At 41.8% G+C, this 21,759-nt stretch overlaps 4 protein-coding genes across 6 annotated transcripts in view; 2 read left to right on the top strand and 2 right to left on the bottom strand.

The window, feature by feature from the left end:
- Positions 1-8,985, bottom strand: part of LOC118426528 (myosin heavy chain-like) — a 137,274-nt gene extending 128,289 nt beyond the window's left edge. The window contains exons 1-9 of the mRNA XM_035836001.1: positions 8,544-8,985; positions 6,868-6,956; positions 6,165-6,212; positions 5,825-5,878; positions 5,212-5,274; positions 4,187-4,258; positions 3,482-3,529; positions 2,961-3,074; positions 2,543-2,692 (exon numbers count right to left, since the gene is read on the bottom strand). Of these exons, the coding sequence (XP_035691894.1) occupies positions 2,543-2,692; positions 2,961-3,074; positions 3,482-3,529; positions 4,187-4,258; positions 5,212-5,274; positions 5,825-5,878; positions 6,165-6,212; positions 6,868-6,956; positions 8,544-8,613 (708 nt within the window). The 5' untranslated portion in view covers positions 8,614-8,985. The remainder of the gene's footprint in view (positions 1-2,542; positions 2,693-2,960; positions 3,075-3,481; positions 3,530-4,186; positions 4,259-5,211; positions 5,275-5,824; positions 5,879-6,164; positions 6,213-6,867; positions 6,957-8,543) is intronic.
- LOC118426517 (kelch-like protein 21) overlaps positions 1-19,632 on the top strand; it is a 29,192-nt gene extending 9,560 nt beyond the window's left edge. The window contains exons 1-2 of one of the 2 annotated variants that reach the window (XM_035835973.1): positions 14,803-14,905; positions 16,461-19,632. In XM_035835973.1, coding sequence (XP_035691866.1) covers positions 14,823-14,905; positions 16,461-18,546 — 2,169 coding nt within the window. In that variant the 5' untranslated portion in view covers positions 14,803-14,822 and the 3' untranslated portion in view covers positions 18,547-19,632. Of the gene's footprint in view, positions 1-14,802; positions 14,906-16,460 lie in introns of those variants that run through there. The other variant, XM_035835974.1, reaches the window with a different exon arrangement.
- The window catches only part of LOC118426514 (coiled-coil domain-containing protein 157-like), a 1,184,186-nt gene that overhangs the window by 628,722 nt on the left and 533,705 nt on the right, over positions 1-21,759 (top strand). The gene's annotated exons all lie outside the window — the stretch shown is intronic.
- Positions 19,192-21,697, bottom strand: LOC118426544 (NAD-dependent protein lipoamidase sirtuin-4, mitochondrial-like). The gene is made up of 2 exons (XM_035836029.1): positions 20,755-21,697; positions 19,192-20,359 (listed from the first exon to the last, which is right to left on the bottom strand). Exons 1-2 carry the CDS (start codon positions 21,583-21,585, stop codon positions 20,210-20,212), a joined length of 981 nt encoding a protein of 326 aa, XP_035691922.1. The 5' UTR covers positions 21,586-21,697; the 3' UTR covers positions 19,192-20,209.

The raw sequence follows: 21,759 nt of genomic DNA, 5'->3' as shown, positions 1-21,759 counted from the left end.
TTGCATGACTACCATTTAATTATGTAAGGTTTATCTGAAGCTATCTACATTCCAAACATCATGAAGATCAACCCAGTCACGAGTTAGTCCCCTCTAAAGGGATGATGCAGCTACACATGCCTGTGCAAAAATTCCAGACATTCGGAATTTGGGTAATTCTTGTCAAACAGACTCTCTCTATACTATTAGGCTAGCCCCTGAGGCGTCGCCAAAAAGAAGAATCTATTGTTCGGTATACCATAGTCTTTTCTTTACGGTCAGTCATTTTCTCAGCCTTCCTGGCATCTTACAGGAAAAAAAAAACAAGAAAATTAGAAAACTCATTTTTTGTAGTGTACAGTGTGCATTCCATAATGAAGGATTTTTTTTGCCAAACGTTTTTTTATTCGCGAGATTGCAATTTTTGGGGTTCCAAGAGGATGTGATCAAATCAACATTGGCCTATATTGTTAACCTACCTCCTTCTGCTCTATCTTGGACTCTAAACCATCGATGGTTGTCCTGAGGCCCTGTGAACATATGTGACAAGTCTTTGATTAGTGAGTGTGAAAACAGTACTGTAAATGCTCACACACAGTCAGTCAGTGGCACACTAGACCAACGAGTCTAGGACGTTCAGAGGCAAACGTTAAATCGTGTCCCATCCTTAAGTCTTACGTAAACGTCTTCTGTTTGGAGTACCTTTTTCTTGAAATCTGTGGAGGCGAAAAATTGCCAACGTCACCTTTACGGATTCTTTTCTTTCATTGCAATCAATTTACGTAGACTATACTACTTCGTATACAAGTTATGTGAAAAATGACACTGACATTGAAGGCTTGCATAATTACAGATATACGGATTATAATCAGGCAACAAGAGGACGACGGATATGAAGAGTAAGCGTCAAATCAAACATTGGTACTCACCTCTAGTTCGGCGTTCTCAACCTTTTTGGACGCCTCTACAAAGTTTTCAACGAATTCTCTATCCATCCGGATGGTCTCTCTCAAGTCCTGTGTGACGACACCACGGTTAGTCTCGGAAAGACCCTTTTAATGTTTTAATACACACCCGGCCTGCTTTGAGTCAAAGTCGTCGGACGGTACTTTTTTTCGTAAGTATCCTTTCGCGAAGGTGAAACCTATCTCAGTTGCTCTAATATAGTTTTAGACCCTATTTTAAACATATTTCGATAGTGGCTTTGATGCAGTTTTAAGAACTTGCCAATTCGCATTATGTCATAAAGCTGTCCGAACGTAAGGCCACACTGACTTAATTTTATGGATGACATCCTCTGGTCAGACCCCAAAACTAATGCGCGCGGGTGAAAAAAATAAAAATCTAACAATGCTGCTAATGCTGCTAAACCACTGGACTAAACATCCAATCCATTCTTTCCTAGCTTGGTTTGTCTTATGCTTACTTTCAGTAAGGCTGTAAGAGACAATCGTCGACATTTCAATCATGTTTTCTTCGCCATTCGTGAGAGAAAAACAGTCAGATGGGCGCTGTGGCCCGATGCCCTGACCATGTGCTCCTTACCCTGGAGAACAGATCTTCTGGCAAACATAACATTCTGATCGACCCTTGACTCTAGATCTATTGGGTCACATGTGGCCACAGTTTTGTTGTTTGAGAACAGGTGAAAATCAATGCGCTCGTGGATGTCAATTAACATACGTCAATTAAGTCAGTGTGGCTTAAACTGAACAAACTTGTGTCAGTCATATCTTATGCAAAGTTCGGTACAGTCCTTTGTTTTATTTAACTTTTCTTGAAGAAGAAACCCTCCAAGAAGTTTTCTGATAACTGAAACGAGTTAAGCAGTATACTACGAGTGTATAAGCGCAGGAAATTTACCTAAGTTGTCTTGATAACTTGAAATCATATGCACAGTAAACATGGTCATATTGTAAAGACTTAGAATACATTAGATCTGCTGATAAAGACTTGGTTGTTTATCACTTTTATTTAGTTCTGAATAATGATGAATTTGCAATTCAAACATTGACCTTTACTTCCTCTTCATGAATGTCCTTTGCTGCTTTTATATTGCTCCTCAGTGCTGAGACTTCTTCGTTTTTCTGAAGAATTGTCTCCTGGAGTAGCCTCTCTTTGTTAGTCCTGTCTTTGTTTTCCTGTAGGAAAGATTCCTTCAGTGCCTGTGAACATTCAACGGTTACTGCGATTAGTCCCAGAAATATGCATGGTGCTAATTGGTAGGCAATATATGTAGGAACAAACTTGTGCCAGTCCTCTCTTATGCAATGATCGGCACAGTCCTCTGTTTTATTTAACATTTCTCGAAGAAGAAACCTTCCATGGCAAGAATTTACCTAAGTTTTCTGATAACTGAAACGTGTTAAGCAGTATGCTACGAGTGTATAAGTGCAGGAAATTTACACAAGATGTTGTGACAACTTGAAATCATATGCAAAGTAAACATGGTCACGTTGTAAAGACTGAGAATACATCTGCTGATGAAGACTTGGTTGTTTATCACTTTTATTTCGTTCTGAATGATGAGGGGAAAATTTGCGATTCAAACATTGACACTGACCTTAACCTCCTCCTCATGAATGTCCTTCATGGTAACCATTTCCTTCTTCACTTCCTTAATTTCCGTAGTCTTTCTTATAATCATCTCTTGCAAAAACCTTTCTCTCTTATTCCTCTCCTGCATCTCTTGTTCGAAACCTTCTGTCAGGGCCTGTGAACATTCGACCGTACTACGATTAGCGCAAGAATGATGGCGTGTTAATTTGTAGACAGTATATAAGTCAACGTTTCCTGCTAAAAGTACTTGCTTGAACGTGATTAAGTTGATAAATGTATCTGTTCTTAGATATCCTACATGTTCCTACAGTGCTCTTAATCTACCTCATTTGTACATGTTATTTTACTTCTCTTCTTGTAAAATTGTTAACCACATTTACTTAAAGACAAATGTGAAACTGCTCTTCAAAAATGACACTAACCTGCACCTCCTTAAGGTGTATCTTCTGTAGACTCCTCTTCAGTTTCTCGTACAACTCTTCCATTTGACACATGTCGTTCTCCCTCAGTGTAAACTGAGCTTTAAGGGTCATGAGCTGAAGGGGAATAATTGCCATAAGAAGACTGAAGAAAGATATAGACTAACATTTTACGCCTTCTGTTTGTCGTAAAATCTTGACTTTATTCAACGATTACATAGTAACAATGATCAACATTGACAATCATATCCATTTGTTTGATCGAGTAACTCTTTTGGGCGCAATGTATGAAATGTGTTGTGCTATTGTTGGATATTTCAAATAACCCATTGTAATTGTGCAACAAATTGTGCACAATTCCGAAAGGCGCAAGCCATCCCCTGCGCATGTAACTTAGAGGTTAAACATTATACACATGCATGTACGATGCGGCAGTGAGTTCTTGTTACGTCGGTGCAGAGTGGTGTCTAAACGGCCTGACACGACAGAAAAGACGTCTGTTACAAACTTAAGACAACCCCTACCTTCTCTCGAAGCTTTGCTCCTTCCGCCTTACTGCTTGTCAGGTCGTTCTGAACAGAATGGAAAGAAATAAACAATAACATATCGTCAGAATAAAAAAGGCTAATTTCAAATGGTTTTACGTTTGCTATTCATTTATCATTCATACGTTTAAGTGTCTGGTCATATATTTAATTCTCCATAATGTACAAGTGCTGGTACGAATATGAGTTATGCATAACTCTTTGAATAGAAAATGTTTTGATATGTTTCATACTCTGTATACGAAACATCAATGTACCAAAAGTAGAATGTCCAGTTCTAAAATAGTGTTGACTCTTTCTTACCATGGTCCCTGGGGAAGTTTAGTGATTTTTGATGTTCATATAGTAAGTGAAAAGAGTACCGGTTAGAAACGTCCCTCTGATAGGACGTCAAATGGAGGTCCCATGTCCCATGTCCCATGTGTTTGAGGAGAGCCACACCTCAAGTACGTTAAAGAACCCATCACACTTATCGAAAATTGTGGTTCTTATCAGGTTGAGCGTGTCAAATGTATCTGCTCTGATATACAGCTTATACTACTATATATATATATATATATATAGCATACTACTCTTCAATACAAATATGTGGTGTGTTACTCCATAAGGCGGTTTACCTTGTATACAATAAAACAAAACAAAACAATGTCGTCTTTTCTAGAGGATGAAGTTTTTTCAGCCTACCCTAGTTTCCAGTAGCAGCTCCTCCGTCAGACTCGCGGTATCCTGTTGCTCTTTGATGATGATATTCAGAGCCTGTGAACATTCAACGATACTGCGATTAGTCCATGAAAGATGATATTGATTGGTAGACAATTTATGCCAACGTTTTCTGCTAAAATATCTGTTTAAAGCTGTGTTTTACAAACGCCGATAAATGTATCTATTCTTGGTTATCCTACAAACTCAAGTGCTATGTACTTCTGATCTACCACTGCTACATCAATGATTGTTCTTCTAGACTATTTCTTTTTTTTTTCTTACAAAGTCAAAACTTTAACTTTGTCCTGCCAAAGATCATTAAATGGTCCCTGTGTAACATGGGTGTCAGTAAGTCCCTCTGAGCGACCGTACTGGATTTCTGTGACATTGACTTCATGTAAAAGTAAGATATAAAGGACAACAAAACACACAAAACTAAAAAAAATCATGCCGAGAGGTATGATTTCAAGTACATGATCAAAACATAGGAGACATACATGCGACAATAAACAGTAATAAACATCATTGTAAAACAAAAAAGGTTACTCGAAGACTTGTGTTGGCTATTTTCAAACAGGTTGGGTTTACCTCTTTTTTTCTGTAAGCAGAAGAAGACGAAAAGCTCCACGTTTTCTACAATTTGTTGGTTCTGTGATTTTAAGAGGAAAGTGGCTTTCTGTACATCTGTGGATTTAGGGAAGTTGGGATGTGTCTTTTCGGCTTTTCTAAACAAAGTGATTCTTTAGGTTGAACACCAGCGGAAAGAGAATAAAAACACAACAATCTTTTTATCTGAAAGTGAAAATCCAGATTAGTTCTTACCTTTGCAATAGCTTCCTGAACCGCTTTTTGTGCGTAGTACGTAAGATATAAAAGACACTCACACAAGTCTCAAAACGTGATCGTTGTTGATCTATGAATTTCGTTGGGGAATCTGGGAAATCTTTGGCCACTAAGCGGTCGTAGCCACTAGTGGATAGAGAATGAATCAAATTCTTTCATCTTACCTTTGTTAGGGCTTCCTGAGCTACTCTTTGTGCAGTAACTGCGATTCTCTGATTTGCTAGTTCCTGAACAATGAGCAAAAATATGACATGTCGACAACGATGAAGCACGATAGAATTAATAAACAGGAAATTATGACCACCATTTTTTCTATGGACTATGCGGTGAATTTATTCCACATATTTTTTTTTTCTATTCAATCTATTTGCTAAAGGTGCCACAACGATGTAGTCATGGTTAGTCAACTTAAAGCCGTAACAATACGGCATGATACAACAATTGAATTTTCTACCGAAACAAACTGTTCACTGACTTTATGTTAGAGCAAAACTTCGATTCCATAGTCTATGAAATATCACAACAGATGAACACAAAATAAATACAACGCCATATAAGTTACAAATACAGCGTCATATAAGTTAATAGTTTGTTGCTGAAAATCTATGAAAATTAGTACTCAGTTTGATAATGAAAGAGCAACCGCGGTAACACAAAATGCTAAGCAAGATATGAACTGTTGATTTACTTGCAACTGGACATTTTTAAAGTTGGCCATAGAAAGGAGTGTTGCCTTATGATGACTACGATTTTTACCAAACCCACGATGATATTTACCTCGTCCTTCTTCACGAGTATGTCCATGTGGGTCTTCTTCAGCAAACTAATGGTCTTTTGTAGGAAAATAAAACGACAGATTCTTACCACTTTAAGCACATATTATGGGTGTAAATATTGTCATATTGTGATGTGGTCCGTTCAAATAAGTAAATCAACATAGAACTCATAAGGTAAACCAATTTAGCAGGATACAAAAGTTTTTTTTCTCAATCAAAACATCACAATAGCCATATATGGTAATGTACATTAAAATAAAAAACATTGCGTGACCAAGTAGTAAGGCAGTGGCGTAACCGCATGACAACGTAACGACCAGGTGTTTGTCAAAACTACTCACCCTTTGCTGCTTAACAGCTTCCCTTTTCATTTCATCAGTAGATCGGGTCTGTGAAGGAGAAAGATGTAACAAAATTTGTCCAATGGATTTATAAGAAACGAATCTGAGAAACCAATCCAATCTGCCAGTTAAAATTTGTACCATCTTTCCCATCGTCACCATTGATGTCTTTCTTTTCTCTGTCCTTCTTTTCGTTTGGTCATTCTCTTTTCTGTCTCTATCATTGCTTTCTTCTCTTTCCCTGATTCTTTACAAGTGATGGAAGAATTTCTGATTCAGGTTTTGGTTGAACATCACCCTTTGAACCGTTAAAAGTGACTTGTCCACTCCTGATCAAGACAGGTACTAATAGAGTAGCAGAAAGAGCATCTTCTGACTACACGTGAACTTTCACATGACAACGTTAATTCCGAACCGTAAACAGTTTTCAACACATGGTAATCATGACAGCAAGGCAAACATGCTACTTCTTGTAGCTCTTGTGAACAAACAAAATTAGAACAACAAAACATAGAAGTTAAACTTCCATCAAACATGCTGGACAGGAATTTGTGGTGTCAACTCTCAGAGGATGAACTGAACGGAACGTCTGGATTTTCACTCACTTAAAAGCATAGTACGAGGGGATACATGTAACTGGCCTTACAATGATAAGTTGAGCATGCAAAAAAGCACGAGAATATTTGTATAGATCTTTGCTCACCAAGATTAGGACGGAGTTCTTCAGTTGGTAGTTGGTCTCCTTCATCTTCAAAATCTCACTTTTCGCATCGTCAATTGACACGAACTTGTCTGTGAGGAGGCACAGAATGTCTATACGTGACGTAGTTCAAGAGGAGTATTTCAAAGTGAAAGAATTAGCTCATCCTACTACGACTACCGTGATTTCAAATTTAACTACTTACGCAACATTACCCGAGTTTGTAAGATAGTCATTATTAATGTCTACCTTGTAACCCCAACGGTCAGGAGGCCAAGGGACTGGGTAGGTAAAGGACACACACATCAAACTCTCAGAATGAACAAGACATCGTTCTTGTAAAATCACATCAAAACCTTCAATAAAACAGGAAAACCTTCAATAAAAAAAGGAAAACTTTCAGTGAAACCTACAGGAAGATTTGCCATGAACTTCCGTCATGACGACCATGGCATGTCAGGAACATGAAATGTCAAAACCGGAAGTTCCCCTGCGGTACCGTAAAAAGCCCATTGTCTATTAAACTTGACCTTTGTTTTCGTGACCCTACACACCTATCAAATATCATTTTAATATCTCTCTCTATATATATATCCACAGCTTCGCGCGCTATGGTTTCTCCAAGCAAACACAAGAAAAACGGAAACGGAAACAGATTTATTGGGAGGTAAAATATCGTATAAAAGCTGTAGCCTATTCATTGGGAATGTTCTAGAATGGAATGTTAGGTGAATGGAAGGCAAAACAAACCTAACGTGCGCGTATCCCAATAATAGATATGGACTACCGAGTACTAGTACCTTGAATACTTCATAAGGGCATGCAAAGAATACAAAACGTTCATTTTGTCTGGCAGTTTCAACACCACTATATATATACATCGACTACACTGACACCTAGCGACTATTGAAAGTACGGACAAATTAACAACGAGAACGCCAGCGGTCATATCCATATAAACTGACGAGACGTTTTCCCTCACTAATTACGGACTGAGATGTTTTCTGGATCTTTCTAGTTTTTTATTGTTTAGGTGAAAAAAAACACAATACCGCTTAGGTACTTGTGTTTTAGTTCTCTTAGCCTTTCAAGGTTTTGTTCGTAATTTAAGCGGGTGTGTCACTCCTGCGGTCTACATTGGGCTTGTGTTGTACCCTTGAATTTATAATGGGAATATCATGCAAAACTTACAAGTCTGACTAAAAATACAATACGACAAACGTTACAAAATTCGTTTTTCATGGAATCATGGATTAAATCCGTTAAGCACTCTGTCAAATTACTCGGCCGCAGCGACGCCGCCAACTTGCCGCAGTTTCAGTCAGATACCCCCTCAAGTTGGGATCTCTTGCAGCCTCCAAATTTGGCGTTTACCTTACAACAGTTCAATTTACTAGTATTTTCTTTTCACTTTCCACTTCTTCTTTTTTTTTAGTTTCCAAGTATCCGAACCAACAGTGCTACCTTCGGCCGGAGAGAGCTCGAGGACTCTGGAAATAGGGCATCCCGCAAATCCACAGAATCTATGCTAAGCCTTTCATCATTGGACGTGGAAACATGGGCCATTCAGATAGTCAACTGCAACGGATTCACACCCACAAACTTTGGCGTGTAAAATGCCATTCTAGCGGACTGAAAAACTCCGTTACATTAAGCTAAAGTCTTCCACAGTTCCTTACCTGACTTCACACACATTTGTGTAGATTTGGCATCGCTGGAAGATCCTCGGATCTTCCTAATATACTCCATAGTTTATCCTACCTCTGTACGGGATGTCGAATAGACTATATGTTACCAAGGAGTGGTGTTCGAACGGTAAACAATTGAACGTTATGACGTCATGAACGACAAAAATGGAACGGAGAACAACGGTGATCTTTGGTGGCGTCTTACAGGTGTTGTATAATTTGAGCCCTTTCCTCCATTTTGACACTGTCGGCCGCAGTATATTGTCATGACAAACTGTTAAACAACGCCTCATATCGATTTGTTTTACCAAAAGTAATTCAGCTTTACACAAAATCATTGCTTTGTCCATCTTTTTAATTTCTTAGTGGAAAGTGCCATTCTGTTCCTCCGTACTTGAAAACATTGAGGCAGGTCGAAGTGAGTTTTTTAAACAAAAACGTTCTTTCTTCGTGGTTACATAAATAAAAATGAAATAAAATGTGTTTCGTCTTACACTGCTTTAGACGTAGAGTATTTACACATTCTTTCGCACACTGGTAATCACAACACTATCACCCGGTCTCTACTTCTAGGGGGTGATCACTTATAATAAACCCCTGACGAATAGCAGAGCTGTAATCGTACAAACCGTATAAGTGTACCTTTTAGAGTAGCGTAGCGTAGCGTAGCGTAGAGTAGAGTAGAGTAGAGTAGAGTAGAGTAGAGTAGAGTAGAGTAGAGTAGAGTAGAGTAGAGTAGAGTAGAGTAGAGTAGAGTAGCGTAGCGTAGCGTAGCGTAGAGTAGCGTAGCGTAGCGTAGCGTAGCGTAGCGTAACGTACCGTACCGTACCGTAGAGTAGAGTATTGTGGTATAAATATCTCAATATATGCATGTCTTATAGGCACACTAATAGTTTACATTAAAGTAAGATATGAATATCGATATATACTAGTGACCGGTGCAATGGCCTGGGTGGTAGAGTGTTTGCTTCGGTAGGTCGTGAGTTCGATCCCCGACCGAGTCATACCAAAGACTCTAAAAATGGTACATGCTGCTTTCTCTGCTTAACACTCAGCACTAATGAGGAAGAGTATGGAAGTTAAACACACATCACTACCAGCGGACCAGCCCCCTGCTGTAGTGGCTTGCACATGTGTGGCCCAAGGGTTCGAAGTGGGGATGGGCGCCACCCTACGCGTCTGTAGATGCATGGGCAAACTTTAACCTTTTTTTTATATATACTAGTACTTTTTGATACCAAAGGCGCTTTGTGTCTCTCCATTAAACTGCAGTGACGTAACTCGCCACATTGACCAGTCATGTATTCATCAGCGTAATACTGAGTGATTCTATGTAAAACTGCTAGGTGGCGCTGAGGTATACCGGTACCGTATAATCTCCTAGCAGATTTACCGGTAACATTACCGGCTGCTGCCACTGCTTGGCCGGCTGCAGGGACATGTGTATTTACTAGTCAGGGTGTTCAGCACCAAGGACAGGTATGTTCGCTAAGGTGTGAATTTTTCAGGTTAGGTTTTTCAGGTCAGGTCCAATAAGAAAAACCGATTAAGTTGTACCGGTACACCGCATCGGTACCCATCCATAGTGTATAGTTTTTAGGGCCAAGGACAAGTTTGTTTGCCCATGTGGGTGGTGTTCAGTACCAAGGACAGATGCATTTTCCTTGTGTATATAACAAATGAATACAAGAATCACTTCATACACATTGCCGTGGCGCAAGAAAAGCCCGCGGCAGTCAACACGGCTATCTAATATGGTTCTCAATTGATGTTGATCTAACGTTAACACTGGCATATCAAGAAGCTTGGAGGTTGTAGCACAATGAAGTCACACTTTTGTTTTCTCATTGTTTGTTCTTTCGTTTAGGATAAGGGGTATCTGGTCTTGGGTTCCCAGTCCCTTGACACCTTCTAGCTGTTGCCGCCATTGTTGTCTCCGTACCATAGGCGCCTGCCATGGCAGCTTGTCCGTACGGCGTGATGATATCGTCTGAGTTCTGATGATCCGGTATGACGTCATACTGATGATCCGGTTGGGGCCGGTCTTCCACAGTCTCGTAGGTATGATGGGAGAACTGGTCGGCGCCATGTTGGATTTCCGTATGACAGTCGCTCGAATTCTCTTGAGGTTTCTTGAATGTATTATGATTACATAGTACAAAAGCGACAAAACAAGACAAGGCAACAACTGAAGATGTCAAAAGCGCGGTTATGATCAGATCCAAAGGGTTGACTGAAACGTTGTTCATGTCTGAGTTCAGGAGGAACACTACATGGTGTTTGCCTTCACCAGCTTCTGTCAGTGTTTCTGTACCCGAGGTAGAGGCGTCAGGAACAGTGCTAAACGATGGCACTTTATAATGAGCTGTAACATTCAACGCTTCGTCTGAAGGAAACAGAGCGGTACAAGATATGACTTCCCCACGCCATTTTTGCATTAGAATTTCACTGACTGTCATAAAAGAGACAGTGTTTCCCACATAGTTACAGGTACTGTTTGATAGTGTTGAACGATTAGCGTACAGTGTTTCTGAGTGGTAACATTTGAATCCGTCAGGGTCCATGTACAGGGATGTCGTAATGTTGACGTCATCATGATTGACGTGTGTGTCCGTTTCAAACGATATGTCCGTGATGACGACATTCTTTCCGTCTGGCAGAGTCCACTTGACATGGGGAGGTTCTACTTCCCAACATACCTCACAGCGGAAGGTCCGGGCACCATCCAAGGCACCGATGGTAAGTCTTGGAGCGGGGCACGGCAGCGATGTCACCATGGCGCTTGTAAACTCGCACAAATTCCTACCTTGGAGACCTCCAGGATAGCTGCACGTCAAAAGCCTCAAACCCGTTGACTGAGAATGACAAGATTTCATCAACCACCTGAGAGCGCACGTGCAGCGAAGGGGGTTTCCTACCACTCGTAGTTCAACAAATTTCCACAAGTCAAAGCTGGAATCTTCAATTTTCAGTTGGTTCTCTTGTAGACTTGCGATCCGGTTGTACGAAAAATCGATGTCACCGATGCGAGGAAGAAACCTGAATGCGCCCGGTTCGATGTACTGAATCTCATTCTGAGCCAGGTCCAAAGTGCTGAGTAGTCTTTCCTCTTGTATGGCCGGGAACCAAGTTGTTCTTACCGCCTTGAATTTGTTACCAGCAAGGTGCAGCACTCGAAGGCGGTGAAGGGTATCGAAACTACCTGGAATGCGGATATAATGGGTCATTTAAACTCCAACATTTCTACATGTTGTGTCTGATCTTTTCAGCTCTTGGGATGCCAATAGAACACATAAATGTATTGTATCATAACAAAGTACCAATGATACAAGAAATTGACATATTTATTTAATCATTTACCGGTATTTGACAGATATACAGCCAGGTCTAGTCAATGGGAACGGAAATACACAAATGTAACAAAAGCATATACATCTCCATATCCATATTTTTACTGAGATAGGTCAGAGTTAACAGAGTTTCTATTGGGATTTGATAATATGAGTGTTGTTTTGAAGGTGGGCATCAAAATGGCCGGGTAAGGTTGAATTGTACACTATGATTCCTCATAGATATTCGGTAGTATTGGTAGTGCAAAATCTACAAAAGTGACCAACGTTTGACCTACTTTCTTCGACGACACGAATCCTGTTGTACCGTAGATCTAAGAACGTCAGCCTACAAAGATGTCTGAAGTAGCCAGGTTTGATGACGGTCAGCTTGTTCCACGGTAGATGTAAGGCAACAATGTCCAGACAGCGGTCACTGGTACCAAACGCCTCGTCCTCTATGTGTGCTATCTCGTTATGAGACAAACTCAGATGACCCTTGACTCCTTTTAACCATCCTTTCCCAACATAAGACAGCTTGTTGTGACTCAGTGACAGGTTGTATAGATGGAACCCATCAAATGTGCTGTTGTCGAGATGTAGGAGGTCACATATAAATAATAAGATATTAAATGGTTGCGTTATGACTAGAATATGCTGGTGAAAGATTTACAATTTGCAGGGGCCCCAGGTACCGGTACAGACTAGGGGTGGGTACCGGTACACTGTACAAAACCTGTTTTTCTTATTGGACCGGTCCTGAAATACCGGACTTGAAAAAATCGGAGGACCGGATGTTGGACCTTTTGGAAAATGAACAGATTATATGATCAGGCATTCACACTTTTCAAGGCTTACCGGTCGATGAAAATAACAAGAGCGAAGTAAAGTCGAGTCATTTCTACCAAGTTTTACAGTCAATGGTACGGAGGCAGGTATCCTTGTAGGATTTTAAAACGCCAGTGGGAGTCGAATACTCCACAAAACAGATTTCTTTGTTGCGAAATGGACCATTGTTTTGAGTATCGTCCATTCACAAGTTCTCACATACTGAATCAGGTTCAGGTCCAAACCTGGACCTGATCCTCTGGACCTGAACAGGACCTGGACCTGAATTTTCTGTACCGGTACCCACCCCTAGTACAGACACTTCAGGTACAAGTATAGTTCAGGTTCAAAGGATCAGGTCAAGGTCCGGACCTGAACCTAAACCCAATTGTTTGTGAAAACTTGTGAATGGGCGATATCCAAAACAATGGCCCAATTTTTTAACCGGTCCAATAAGGAAAAACGGGGTTGTACCGGTACGTACTGGTACCCAACCCTAATACTTTTCGTGATTAGAATTATCAAAGTAATCCTTAGGATACATTGTAAAGCATTGAAATAATTTCTTAACTGCAAAAGTTGGTGTGACAGGTCGTTCAATGTAATATAACCAGCTGCTGTCGCGCCGCGTGCCTGCGAAACTAGTGTGTTACACCGAAGGGCGGCTATACCGGTTACTACGATAAGGATACAGAAGCTGGTGTGTTATACCGGCTATGTAGACATATATGTTACCTGGTTCGATGTAGAGCTTCCGTAGATGTTTGAGGTGGCTGACGTCAGACGAAGTCAGGTTACCGAGCCGGTAGTTTCGGAGCCACACCGCGGAGGTTCTCTCAACAAGCCGGCAGGATGGAATCTTGTCCCGGCCACTTTTCTCCAGCGTGGCGTCGCAGATAACACACAACTCTCCGGATCCAGACGATACCTCCTGAAAACTGCCCGGATGACATGCATACGGCAGTGTATGAAGTGCTTTACACTTCGGGCAAGTATCAGAGAAACATGACGCGGTTCTCACTGAGGCCAAGAAGACAACCAGCATGGCGATACGCATCATTTTTGCCATTTCTTCCTGAATTTTCACAATTGAGATCCTTAAGCTTCAAGGAGTTGCCTTCCTTACGTGCGCTTGATAAAGTACTGTCTGGAGGTATATGGTGGCCAATTGATTGAATTGTGTTTTTTTTTAATGTTCAAGCAAGGAGATTCTTAAAAGCTACATAGATTCATGCACTCACCACCACGGACTGAATACAACAATTCACACCGCCTCAACACGTGACACACACGAAAACATTTATAATCATGTATAACTGTCAGATGGAAGCAGTTTTGCCTATGTAATAAACAATGACGACAATATGTTACACAATTGAGTGCTGTTACATGCATTTTATATGTATCTGTGTCAGAACGAATCCAAATTGTCTGGCCGGCAAGGACGACGAATCCGGTTGAGGCTATCTGTCGGCTTGGATGAAAACGGCATGTTTTCTGTTTGTACATTGTAAAAATGTACCTTCCTATGAATACGTTTATCTAAGTAGAAAATTAAGATTTATCAAAATCTGTAATTTATTGTTCATCATCATGTTTATCCGTTGTTTTTATAAACAGTGTATTTAGGAATATCAAGTTATATACATTTTTCCCCACACAGTAGTACGCACAATACACACCACAAACGTAAGTCAATCGTTTTATGCCAGTTTTAGGTACGCGCAATGTGCATATGATTGCGTACCTAAAACTGACACAAAACTATTGAGATGCGTGTGATGTGCATACAACTGCGTACGCCTGTCAATCATGCAATATGGATCTCATATCTTGATATATATACGCATGTCTGACAGTACGTTATACAACAATGAGAGAAATATCCTCTTCAATTTGAGACTTAATCATGAAAATCCAAATTGTATACAATGTACAGGTTATGCTTCACTTCTTGATAAAAAGCCACGTATTCGAAGAAATATATCAACCACTGCTACGTTATTACTGATGCAACACATTGAGTCACGAAATTTCCCAGGGTCCCATATGTAAATGTCTGGACGCTAAAATTAGCCAAAAATCGTTGACACATCACAGCATATCACATGGTATGATATTATCCGGCGTTTACCGGCTGGATAAATCTCTCTCGTTTAACAACCAAGACGTATCTTTCTCCATCTTTTGTGCCAGGTGAGAGTGAAATTTTCCTTTTTGTTGATGAATTATTCATAGATGACTTGACAAAGCTATGAACACTAGGATTTCACTACTGTGTTCTGTGTTGTCGGGTAAGAAACGCACGGGGTTAGCTATAGGGTCTTGTATACCTGCAGTAAGTGTTACTAACTTCTTGCCCTAGAAGGCGTTACAACCACTGAGTCGATTCCCACTTTGGAACTGTGGTTAGATATGATATAACACAGTGTAACGTTGCAATATAGGTCAAAGCCAAGCCCAATTTCAGTGTCATTTCGCAACCAACCCAACCCGCCCAGGCTTTAGCGTGCCAAAACTACATCCAAAACTATTCTATGTGGATGTCATGATGAGATTGTATGTCAGTATGATGGTGTGTTTATGACAAGGGTCAGGAGGGAGTCCTAACACAAGTAGAATATCTGACAGACACGGACAGATGTTAGTGTGATGTTTGTGAAGGTATTGTTACTGTAGGGCACAAGTTCAACATCTATACTTCATGTTGGTAATGATACCGATAGTCCTGAGTAGCATCACGTTTGCGTTACGTGCTCTGATGAACAACGGACCCAGGATTCATCTACTAGGCAATAATTTATCAAAGACCTTTATTGCACATTTTTGCCACACCGGGCCTATTACAAGTCACAGCAAGACTTGATGAAAATATTCAGTTAATAGATACAAAATGAAACTATTGTTGGATAAATTCAACTTCTGCACGCTTTTCTGTTATAGTGGAGATAAAAGAATAGATGTGTTTTATGATCGATGGTTTGTCTAGCTGTATTAGAAATATGAATTTTTCTACAGCATTTAGGTGAACGAAAGAAGGAAATAGTTTTGTATAAACTTACACACTTCATTTCTCTACGGTATATCTACATTTCTCTCTAAACTCTACTACAAAATGACAAATAATGGGGCTGAACTCTTTTGGACGAAGTTTTTTTTTGTTTATTGCTTATTTAGTCTTTCTTTTTTTATAGAAAATGCGAGCTTTATCCTGTTTGGATCACAACGAAGTAATTATTTTGTTGCCAAAGTAATAATTTTGCGTCAAATTTAAGAAAGTCCAATAGCAATCTGAAAAGACTAATTCAGTGTATGATTGATGCTAGTGAGTCCACTAGCTCCTGTTGTTTGAGTGCAGGGACTGATGTTGTCTCGTGGGGGGGGGGGGGGGGAGTTCGATACGACAGCCTCCTTTCCTGCTGTACGTTGTCTTATATATTGCCATATATTCAATGTTAAACCCCGTTTACACTTTGTGCGTATATTTAAGTATGTAATAGTGAGTTGCGTTTTTATATATTTTGTCTTGTGTAAAGTTTGCTGGTCAATAATAATGAACCTTCAAAACGATGAGTCAAGAGTAAAAGCTACTTTCTCACAAACTTTACTTGAGACATTGAGATAAATACGCATCTCATACGGACTTGAATATACGCAAAAGTGGGAACGGGCCGATTCTTTATAAACAGTCGAAAGACACGAGACTTTCAATAAAAAATAATACTTTCGTTTTCTTATTCTTATTCTTCAGATACACAAGACAACAAATAGTGGGAACGGGCCGATTCTTTATAAACAAGATGTTGCAAGAGAAAGCAGATGATCTAAGTGATGACCTTGATCTCTTCTTTAACGACAAAGGAGAACTTCAAGTTCACAGGATACGTCACGGCCAACGTCTGCTGCAGGGGTTACGGAAGGTCAACTACAGAGAACCCGCCTTTACTGCTCTTCTGAAAAGCATAGAGAAGAACCTAGTCACTCTAGTTATAACTGAGGACGAGAATGGGAAAAGGCTGAATTACCCAAAACTACAGGCTGACTTAGGACCGGCTATAACCGCTTTGAACGAGTCCAGAACAACTCATACATTGTGTGACGTCATATTGTACGTCAGCGACACCAAGTTCCACTGCCATCGGGCGGTCCTGGCCGCGTCTAGTCCTTTCTTCGCCACACTTCTGCTTGGAGAATTCAGAGAAGGAAAGGACGAAAAGGTCCGGTTGAACGACGTACAGTCGCACATAGTCAGCGATCTCTTAGACTACTTCTACACGGGGTCTCTGAACATCAGGAACGGTAATGTGGAGTCTCTGCTCCACGCGGCTTCGCTGTTTCAACTCAGCTCCGTCGTGACCGCCTGCTGCAGGTACCTCTCGCGCCAGCTGGACTCAGACAACTGTTTCGGCATTTTACACTTCGCAGAGTTCTACTCCTGCAAAAGCCTGGTAGAAGAGGCCAGAGCGTTTGCTATAGATAACTTCCCAGACACCGTCAGAACGGGAGAGTTTGAGCTTCTCTCCTATGACCAGGTCCTGTTCTTCCTCACTGACGAGAGATGTCAGTGGTGTAAAGAGAGCGTCTATGAAGCGGTCATGAAATGGACCAAGGCCGACACAACGCGGCTCGAGTTCTTACCGGCCTTGCTGAGATGCGCTGACCTTCGTCTGATGACTGAGGACTACTTCAAGTTCAACGTAAAGCACGAACCATTGATCAAGAACGATCCCGAATGTTTAGACATCATCCAAGAAGTAGAAGAAGATCTCTTCCAGCAGAGAACACATCGCCTTCCTGCGGAGATACTGGTACAGGTAGGCGGGATCAGCGGCAGCGAGACGGCGGGACACGAGCCGGCCAAAGTCCCGTACATGGACTGTCTGGGCCCGTGGAGATGCTCCCATGCTATCTTGTCCGACCTTCCCGTCAGCCTGGTCTCCAAGAACTGCTATCTAAACGTCCTGGCCATGGATGACGACATCTACATCCTCGCCTCGATGGAGCGGTGCCAGGCTGAGGACCCGAGAGAGATGCAGTTCTGGAGGTATGTCTCTTCTGCTGACCTGTGGTTGCGCCTGCCCGAGCCCCTGACGTTTCACCAGGGCCAGTTCGGTTTTGTGGCGGCTCAGGGACGACTTTACGCCGTCGGGACCAACATGGCTGCCGACAAAGCCGCGGAGTGCTACGAATCCTTCTCACCACGGAACAACCGGTGGAGGAGGATAGCTCCAGTGCCGCACACCGTGGAAAAAACTGTCATGTCGTCATGTCAGGGCAAAGTCGTCGTCATGGGCTACTGGGAAGGCCGACACGAGAACTTTTATGTCCAAACGTACGATTCTGACACAGGCACGTGGGAACACTACGAAGTGGGGTCATTTCACTCGGGTAAACCGCAGTACCAGAGCGCTGTCATCGGGTCCAAGATTTACCTGATGCCGTACGTGGTCGCACGTAACTGCATGTGCGCCTTCGATACGGAAAACCGAGAATTTGAGCGGATCCCAATGCCCGTGCACAGCCACATTCACGGCGGTATGACTGCTATTGGCGGCAAAATGGTCGTCATCGGTGGTAAAGACCATCTGAACGAGTACACTTCCTCCGTTATCGAGCTGTTGGACCCGGAGCAGGGGGAGTGGCTGGACGTGGGGCGGCAGGTAGAGCACCTCAGGCGGTCGCACGCCGCCGTGACCATCCGGGACTGCGGATGGATACACGAAAAGCTTCACAAAGTCATGCAGAAAAACAGGAAGAAATACGCCAGGAGAGAATCTTTCGTAGCCGGGTACGAACTTCCGCTGACTGATGGAGAATACACTGTACCAACATGCTGAATGTTTCATCAATAGAATAATTAGGCCATGCTGATTTGATTAGTAGTATGTGGATCCGCGGGTATCAGTATTTGTCTGTTTCCAAAAAAAAAATAGTTTTCAACCATGCTGAAAATCACACAAACCAGCTGCAAAATGAGCAACTTAATGCTGTAGGGTTTTATAGCTAAAATATCGGAAAACGGCTACTAATGTTGTGGAATGCCAAAGTCAGTCCCAAAGTCAAAGCTGTGAAATTGCGAACAATCTTTTTTTCGGTATACCATACTCTGCTGTGTGTTTAGTCTTTTGTTCAACCTTCCTGACCACTTAGATCTCATGAACGCAATTTGTTTGCCAACCTTTTCATGCGCAAGATCAGAGCAGCTTTGTGTTCCCGGAGGATATGTCAAACATATATTTAAATCAACATGGCCTTATTGCATATTCATATTTGTCAGCTACATGCATCCAGGCCAGTGTCATCTGTATATATGATTTTAAACTATAGAGAAAAGTAAATATAAGATAACCATTAACTGTGTGTATAACTTAACAAGTTATAACTAAAATTCGTCTTGATGTAGACCACATTCTATCATGTTCTTATGTCAATAATGCACTTGACACTTATCCATTTGAGTCAGAAAACAAGGACACGTGACATGCATTTAGTAACTTTAATTGATCCCTGAGTACTGTGTTGCACTCTTGACAATACCTCTGAGGTTTGTATATCCATGAATAATTTAATTAGGTTAGAAAACCACTGGATAATAAGGTTCTTTATTCACAGTCAATAGTCTATACATGACAACATTGTAAACAGCGACACCTATCAGAACCAGTCGTTATTGCCACGAGGAAGGTAACCGATGGTCATCGACATGCTATGTTGGTTGTGATTGTATAGTGTACTGGTTGTTGATCCAGTTATGCATAGGTTTGACTACATGATAAGTTGTTGTTTTCATAAATTATACAAATTTTACTTAGAGAAGTCTTACACATACACAGATTGCCACAACAATCCTATGACATACCAAAATAATATCCATAACTAGGACAACTGTTGTAAAATATTCATAATTTCAAATGAAAAAAAAATTACAATCAAATACAGCACCTAAAGTAAAAGATGTAATCAGGACAAAACTACAATATCAAAGTTTGAATTTGTTACTGCTTTATTCACATAAATTCATCTCTGTTATTGCAGTGTCTGACAGTTTCAAATCTGTATGGTAAGCATGTCAGCTCATAGACTGGGTGAAATTCTAGTTAGTTTACCAGGCTTGGTAAGGAGGGCGTACTGGAGCCCCAGTATACTACTGGCAACTAGGATGGACACCCAGGCTAGATAGTTTATGGGTCATGGGTGCCTCTGGGGCAGCATGTCTCTACACTGGGTGTTGACCTTAATGCTAGGGTCATAGGTGAATCGGCTGCAGTATGTATCCACACTGTGCTGAAGATGAGGTTAGGGGTCATAGGTGAGTCTCTAGCAGCAAGTCTCTTGAGGTTAGGAGTCATAGGTGAGTCAGCAGCAGCAAGTCTCTTGAGGTTAGGGGTTATAGGTGAATTTGGGGCAGCACCTATCCACACTGTGCTGACCTTGAGGTCAGGGGTAATAGGTGAATCTGGGGCAGTACATCACACCGTTTGCAGACCTTCAGGTCAGGGGTCATAGGTGAATCTGAGGTAGCACATCTCCACATCGAGCGCTGACCTTGAGGTCAGCCAGCTTGTCCCCACGAGTCGGCCCGATGTTCAGGACAGCGATTGGTTTCTTCTGGTCACGCGCAGCAGATACAAACCTGTAGGCTGAGTATACCTGGAAGGCAACAACAAAACAGAGTGGTAAGCTCTATCTTAAAACTAAAAGAGAACAGAAGGAGGAAAAGAACAAGGTGAAAGGGTCTTTATAATCATGAAGTCAGTAGAGAGGTATGAATGAAATAGAACGAAAATAAACCCACACATTTTTGTTAACACAAATCTCAACATAAAGCACTTTCAGGCTGTGTTCTTGGGAACAATAAATGCATTACATCGCTTAGACACTGAACTTGTGATTTGAGCACATTTCAGCACTAAGGACAAGACTACTGCATAGTGTTGCAGTAATAAGTAAATCCGCATGGGGCGCTGGGACACGGACTACACAACGTACTAGTAGGTCAAACAAACCGAGACTTCACAGTTATCACCGACTCCCACCCGTTTTACCTGAAGAGAAGATCCCGCCACTAGCATGGCATCTGATTCTTCTAACATCTTGTGCACGTACTGTACGGTCGGCTTGGGGACGTTGTCTCCGAAAAACACGATCTGTGGCTTCAAAATCCCTCCACACTTCTCGCACTCTGGCACCCTGAAACCTGCGATCTGTTCCGGCGCTAAAAACACGTCTGCGTCCGGCGCCATTTCCTGGGACTCCGCGTGCCATAGTGGGTTTAGATGTTTGATCCGTGTCTGCATGTCGGTACGAGGTATGACAGACGGGCAGGATAGACACATCACCCGAGCAGCGCTCCCGTGAAGCTCCGTGACTTTCCTACTCCCAGCTTTGATGTGAAGAGAGTCAACGTTCTGTGTGACCAACCAGTGCAACTTACCGACCGCTTCCCAGCCGCTCAGCGTCTCGTGAGAAATGTTAGGCGAGAAGGAGGAAAACTTGGGCCACCCGACGTAGTTCCGAGCCCAGTACCGCTGCCGTATGGCACCGCTTTTGAGGAAGTCTGCATACTGGACAGGACGGTTGTCACTCCGGGCGTACAGACCAACCCCCTCCGATCGATAGTCTGGAATCCCCGACTCAGTGGATATACCGGCTCCGGTGATGACAAAAAGCCTCTTAGACGTACTCACGAAGTCTTGAAGCTCCTCTACGTCTTGTAAGTCGGCGGGATCGCTTACTGGTACGAAGTGAAAATTTGCAGTTGTGTTGACCCTTGTTGTGGCGTTTGACTGAAGACGTACCGGCATGATTTGGATCGGCGTTTCTCTCAAAAGTCGGAGAGATCGGAACAACATATTCGCTGCTTCTACACTCTGCATGTCTAGAATCTTAAAAACGTAAAAATGAACTCAAAAGTTACACTCAATCGTTACATAAAGACGAAAATTGTCCTTCTTATGCAAGAAGGACAACCCGGAAGTAAGACGACAGCGCCATCTTGGTTACTTATGTGAAGTCTTCTCTGATTGGTCAGTCCGGACCAATGGCGAACG

This window comes from Branchiostoma floridae, chromosome 11 (genome assembly GCF_000003815.2).
Source record: "Branchiostoma floridae strain S238N-H82 chromosome 11, Bfl_VNyyK, whole genome shotgun sequence".
NCBI lineage: Eukaryota > Metazoa > Chordata > Leptocardii > Amphioxiformes > Branchiostomatidae > Branchiostoma > Branchiostoma floridae.
This window is presented reverse-complemented; position numbering and strand designations above follow the sequence as displayed.

What these genes read in the sequence shown, in the direction of transcription:
- LOC118426544 (XM_035836029.1), bottom strand. Translation starts at nt 21,585, where the DNA reads ATGCAGAGTGTAGAAGCAGCGAATATGTTGTTCCGATCTCTCCGACTT. An exon ending in TGGCGGGATCTTCTCTTCAG is followed by an intron (nt 20,360 to 20,754) that starts GTAAAACGGGTG and finishes GTTGCCTTCCAG; the next exon opens with GTATACTCAGCCTACAGGTT.